The sequence below is a fragment of the Oncorhynchus nerka genome, linkage group LG2 (genome assembly GCF_034236695.1).
Source record: "Oncorhynchus nerka isolate Pitt River linkage group LG2, Oner_Uvic_2.0, whole genome shotgun sequence".
NCBI classification, from domain to species: Eukaryota; Metazoa; Chordata; class Actinopteri; order Salmoniformes; family Salmonidae; genus Oncorhynchus; species Oncorhynchus nerka.
In genome coordinates this window covers 18,172,225-18,178,556 of record NC_088397.1, presented here as the reverse complement: position 1 = coordinate 18,178,556, position 6,332 = coordinate 18,172,225, and the positions used below count along the sequence as shown (strand labels likewise).

The 6,332-nt window shown below is 43.7% G+C and overlaps 1 protein-coding gene across 3 annotated transcripts in view; it reads right to left on the bottom strand.

Annotated features, from left to right (window-relative positions):
* Positions 1–414: 414 nt before the first annotated feature.
* The window catches only part of LOC115125822 (fibroblast growth factor 14-like), a 210,079-nt gene continuing 204,161 nt past the window's right edge, over positions 415–6,332 (bottom strand). For all 3 annotated transcript variants that reach the window (XM_065024039.1, XM_065024041.1, XM_065024040.1), the window contains exons 4-5: positions 4,676–4,874; positions 415–4,593 (exon numbers count right to left, since the gene is read on the bottom strand). In XM_065024039.1, the coding sequence (XP_064880111.1) occupies positions 4,439–4,593; positions 4,676–4,874 (354 nt within the window). In that variant the 3' untranslated portion in view covers positions 415–4,438. The remainder of the gene's footprint in view (positions 4,594–4,675; positions 4,875–6,332) is intronic.

Sequence of the window (6,332 nt, the reverse complement as noted above, 5' to 3'; positions counted from 1 at the left end):
TTGCGAGCTAATGGTAACTAGTGTTAGCGCAATGACTGGAAGTATATGGTATTTACTAGCATGCTAGCAGTTGCCATAGACTTCCAGTCATTGCGCTAATGCTAGTTAGCAATTGCGTTAATGCTAGTTAGCAACATCCTTCAAACTGCTCACAGATACATACAAATGGTATCAGCGAGTTCATCTGACTCTGGGGAAGTAGATAAAGGGCTTGATTGCCAAAATCCTGAAGTATCCCCTTAAGGGGGTTATGAAAAAGCTACCAACTCATAGAGAGGAAATATAACCTTATTTCTTCAGCTATTCGTCCTTTGTCCAGCTCCTATGCCACGTTTTGATGTGAGGAAACATTCTCCATTCTTTGTAATGTACCAGATTGGGACAATGCAGAGTAATGTCAATAACATCACCATGTCTCCTTCATATAAATATTTTATTCAATATGTTGTATCTGTGTATACAATGGAGACACAAACTGTACAGTGCAGACAAACTCTTTTGCATATATATGTATGTAAAGTTAGCGGTACATTTACCGACACAATCTCTTTTTTTTCTTATTTTTGTTTTGACTTGATACACATAGGCTACAGTACTACATGCTTATCTCCACTGCCTTTCTTGTTTACCATGCAACAGGTGAGAGACGTATAGACTGAGAGAGAGAGAGAGAGAGAGACAGATAGAGAGAGGGGTGGGCAGGGGTAAGGGGACGAATGAGATGGAATGTTGAGAAAGAAAGAAAGGGAGAGAGAATTGTACATTTGCACAGTCAAAGTCAATTCAATTTGACAAAAACGGATCCAGTCTCACTTGAAGTAGTCAGTTAGAGATTCAGAATCCAGCAGCACATAGAGCTCAACAATGGCAGGATTCAATCAGAGACCTTAGAGAGAGTTTGGCCAATGCAGTCTGAACTATGACATCACAGAGCTCGATGGCAGGATTCAATCAGAGACCTTAGAGAGAGTTTGGCCAATGCAGTTTGAACTATGACATCACAGAGCTCGATGGCAGGATTCAATCAGAGACCTTAGAGTTTGGCCAATGCAGTCTGAACTATGACATCACAGAGCTCGATGGCAGGATTCAATCAGAGACCTTAGAGAGAGTTTGGCCAATGCAGTCTGAACTATGACATCACAGAGCTCGATGGCAGGATTCAATCAGAGACCTTAGAGAGAGTTTGGCCAAAGCAGTCTGAACTATGACATCACAGAGCTCGATGGCAGGATTCAATCAGAGACCTTAGAGAGAGTTTGGCCAATGCAGTTTGAACTATGACATCACAGAGCTCGATGGCAGGATTCAATCAGAGACCTTAGAGAGAGTTTGGCCAATGCAGTTTGAACTATGACATCACAGAGCTCGATGGCAGGATTCAATCAGAGACCTTAGAGAGAGTTTGGCCAATGCAGTCTGAACTATGACATCACAGAGCTCGATGGCAGGATTCAATCAGAGACCTTAGAGAGAGTTTGGCCAATGCAGTTTGAACTATGACATCACAGAGCTCGATGGCAGGATTCAATCAGAGACCTTAGAGAGAGTTTGGCCAATGCAGTTTGAACTATGACATCACAGAGCTCGATGGCAGCCACGTTCGTGTCAATGGGCAATATTGAATCCTCAAGAGGCAGCAATGTGGTGCCCAGCTCTACAGTTGGCCCAACTCTCTATATAAAAGGACTCTGGTTTCAACAGGAACAGAAACACCATTAACTCAAAGACACAACACCATCAAATTGTAGGTCTACATTTCTTTGTCAAGAACAGCAGCTTTTGTTCAGCTTGGTACAGACAAAACACTGAACAAGAAGTACAGCAAATGTTGCTTCAACACTTTCCCACAAACAGCCCAGTGGAATCTTTTTTTTATACACCGTACCTTTTCGAGTGGTTTCTCTATGATCTCACCCAGCTAGCAAGCTTACGGTGGCCCATGAGCAGCCTGGGCCACAGGGCAAAATCGGCATCCATGGCCCATTTTGCTCATAGGCTTTACAGTGGCTGACTGTTGTTATAAGCTCTTGGAGCTAATGTGAGCCTTCAGGTCCCAGGCACGGTTACAGGCTCAGCGAACTACCTCTGCTACTTATACAGGAAGTGACAGATCTTGATCCTCACAGTAAACATTTCAGCACAAAAACGTAACAGACCAACATCATTCCCTTATTTCATTTAGACGAATGACACGTAAAAGAGTTTGGGTAAAGTCAAACGACGGGTAACGTCAAAGTATCAATAGCTTCTAAATGAGAAAGCTACAACTCCAAGATGGGATGGGAGGTTTGTAGTCACAGTGTGAAAGCCAACGGATATAGGACTGTGGTAGCGTACCTCTTACCATTGCCAGCTAACAGCTACACCTCCAACATCACTTCTTTTACTGGTCCGTTTAGGACGGTTCCCTGTAGTGACTCTGTAGTGACTCTAGTGACTCTACTGTTCTTTCAATATTTTTGTACGTTCTTTGACTCTGTCAACTTCACTATGTGTGCATGTACAGGGAGCTGTCAAAATACAGGAAACGCCAACATAGTGTCGTAATAGGGCGTTGTGCCACGAGCCAGAACAGCTTCAATGCACCTTGGCAGAGATTCTAGAAGTGTCTGGAACTCTATTGGAGGGATGCAACACTATTCTTCTGCAAGAAATGTCATAATTTGGTGTTTTTTTTGGCAGGTTGAAGTTTATTCTCACGAGTCTTGTCCTAGAGGCAGAACTGAGCGATTTCCCCTTAGATAGGCCAGCTGCAAAGTGAAATTGGCTTTTTGGTGTTAATTTAAGGTGAGGGTTAGGCATTAGGGTTAACAGTGTGGTTAAAGTTAGGTTTAAAATCAGATTTTATGATTTGTGGCTGTGCCAGCTAGCTAGTGACCACTCCGCAGAACTGCCTCCAGAACAAGATTCATGACAAAAAAACACTAACCTGCGTTTTGTTGATGGTGACGGAAAACACTGTCTCAGGCACCGCTCCAGAATCTCCCATAAGTGTTCAGTTGGGTTGAGATCTGGTGACTGTGCGCCCATTGCCTGTGGTTTACACCATCTTCATGCTCATCAAAACGTTCAGTTACCACTTCTGCCCTGTGGATGGGGGACCCTTATCATCCTAGGGGGGCATAGCCATGGTAGCCAAAATAATGGCCTGCCCAGCATTTTTATAAATTACCCTAAGATGGGATGTTAATTGCTTAATTAACTCAGGAACCACACCTGTGTGGAAGCACATTCTTTCAATATACTTGGCATCCCTCATTTACTCAAGTGTTTCCATTATTTTGGGCAGTTACCTATATGTTGCCAGTGAAAATGCTACATGTTGGTCACCCTTGTGCAACTTTTGGCACTTTTCAAATATTGAATTGGAATTTCAATTCATGTCCTGAATTGACCATGGCTCTGGATAGAAACTCATAGCTTCTGTGGACATCCTAGTTACTCTGCTACCATGCACTCTACCTACCATGCATTGCATCTGCTACCTCCTCAATACTACCAATGCATGAACATCTCATCCCCAGCCCCAGTCCTCTCCCTCTATACATGTCTTACAAAATAGAAGTATTGCCCTCCTGCGTCCGTCGCTGCCTAAATGAACCTACAAACACACAGAGAAAATAGTGATAGTAAGAAATAGAATAGAGATGTGGAGGTAGAGATAGAGAGAAGCTAAGAAAGAATGAGAGAGTGAGAGAGACAGAGAGAGAAAGAAACTAAGAAAGAATGAAAGACGAAGCGAGAGAGAGAAGCTAAGAAAGAATGAGAGAGAGAGAGACAATCATTTGAAAAATAGATGACAATTCTGTTTTGTGTCATTACAACAATCTATCCAGACGGTCGCTGGTGCATTTTGGGTATAGAATTATAAACAAGCAAACAAATTGGTAAACAGACAAACAAACAGACTGTGGTCAATATGGATGGACTCTGTTGCTATAGTGCGTCAGAGTGAGAGAGGGGGCTTATGGGTAGCCATCAGCAGGCAAGGCTACCTGGCAAAAAGGAAGAGGGAAAAAAACGCTTTGTCATCATTCTCACAGATTGTCACAGAAAAATAATCGTAAGGATTTGAAAAAGGCATTCCGTATCACGTAGGTAGGGCATTCTGCTGTCCAAGTTTGTAGTTTATCTAGCTGATAAAATCAGCCAATTCCCCTCCTCCTCCCCTTCCTCTTCCTCCTTGTCAACACCTTCCTGCTCCTTCTTCTCCCCTCCTCTTCTCCCTTCCACCTCCCCTCCCCCATCCCCTAAATGGAGTGGTCCATTTCCTCATCTCGAACACCACTGCATCGAATCAGCCAAAAAGAGAAAGAGAGAGAAAAAGAGAGAAGAGGTGGGACTTAGCCCATAATTGACCAATCAAGGTGAGAGTTTGAGTGCAGTGGGCAGAGTCTCAAGTCTCTGTCGTGTGGGGGGAGAGGAGGGGGCAGGGTTATGTTGCAGTCTCCTTTGGGTCGGGTTTGTTGATTGGTTTGCCCCCGTTCATGGCCACTGGTTCGCTGGTTGTGCTTTTGCTGGGCGGGACTCCGGCAACTTTAGGCAATGTCTCCCTGACGTCGTGCAACGACGGCTCCTTGTACATCGCAACTACAGAGAACAGGAGAGATCAGAGTGTTAGAGCGTGTGAGTGTGTTTGTGTGCATCCATGTGTGTGTGACAACCCCCTTACCTTCTATAGGTTTGGGCAGGAAGTGAGCGGCTGGTTTGGTCTTTTTCACTCGGTTGCCCTTCATTGGCTGTCCTTCCTTGTTTAGGCCCAAGAACCAGGCCCTTCCAGACTCATTCTGTCTGTACAGCATCGACGAGTAGATCACATAGTAGTTCTCAAACACAGACTCCTTAAACTTACACTCTGCTGTAAACAGCTCCTACAGGAGACACACAAACACACACACACACACACACACACACACACACACACACACACACACACACACACACACACACACACACACACACACACACACACACACACACACACACGCAGGCACACAAACACACGCAGGCACACACACACACACACACACACACACACACACACACACACACACACACACACACACACAGAATCAGTATCAAACATACAACAATGGACAAATTGCTACCACTTAATATTCCATTAGATACCAGCCTAACGTCCATCCAAGACTTTTATAATAGTTTCAATCAACTGTTTCCATGACGTTTATTTAACTTCCATTGGCGACGATTTACCAACATTCAACCTGCTAAATGACTCACCCTGAATTGAATTCCGCTGCTCTATCGATCTCTACATACATTCAGCCTGAATCCTAGAAGATGTTTGTGCTCACTTCAAAATGAGGGGTGTTGTACAAAACACATTCATCAGCGATTGGATCTTCTCTAACCAATCAGAGTATCAAAGCCAATGACGTGATTCATGGTTCGTGATCCCTCGCTCTAGCCCAACCCATTGGTTTCTGGAACCAATCAGAACGTTTAGAATGTGCTTGCATTCTACAAGATGTCAGGGAGGAAAGAAAATCCAGACTCATCGTGGAGAAGAAACGCTAGTGGGGGTGGTGTTTGGCGCTGTGGCTGGATGGGCAGTCAGTCTCCTAATGACTGATTTGTACTGTAATTAACCATCCCTAGCTTCCAGGGCTTCAGAGAGACAGACGGGCTGGGAAAACATTGAAATTCCAATCAGGTGTGCTTGTCAGTCACCACCACAAGAAAAGAGACACTCGCTCACCTGTGTGGGCCTTTGTTCCCAGTTACCATGGAAACGATGGAACAGAGAAGATGGGAGGAGAAGAGGAGGAGGGTGGGGAAGTGGTTTGATGTGATGTCTAGGTGTGATTGATCGTGTTTGTGGTTGGCAACGTATTTCCATTTTCCTTTGCTCTTTTTATGGTTCTCATTATGGTTCACTGCACTTTTCCCCTGTGTCTTTCAACTCTGTCCAATTAGCACATTCAGGCTGTGTCTCAATAGTCTAAAGTTGCTTCCTCTACTTGTCTTCTCTCCTCTCTTTCATCTGCTCTGATGTGAAAGAATTGGACAGGTGTCCACCATGTTGCTCTTACTTATCTTGTGATTTCAGATCATTTAGGATTTAAAGGCCCAATGCAGACTTTTTAATTATTTTTTTTATCTCAACATCAAATAATTTCTGGGTAACAATTAAGTACCTTACTGTGATTGTTTTCAATTAAAATAGTAAAAAATAAACAAAAATAGCTTCTTAGAAAATAGCTCAAGAAAATGTTGCTATGAATGTTTGGGAGGGGTTTGAGTGGAGAGGGGAAAACTGAAAACTAGCTGTTATTGGCAGAGACGTTAGGAACCCTCTTTCTAAT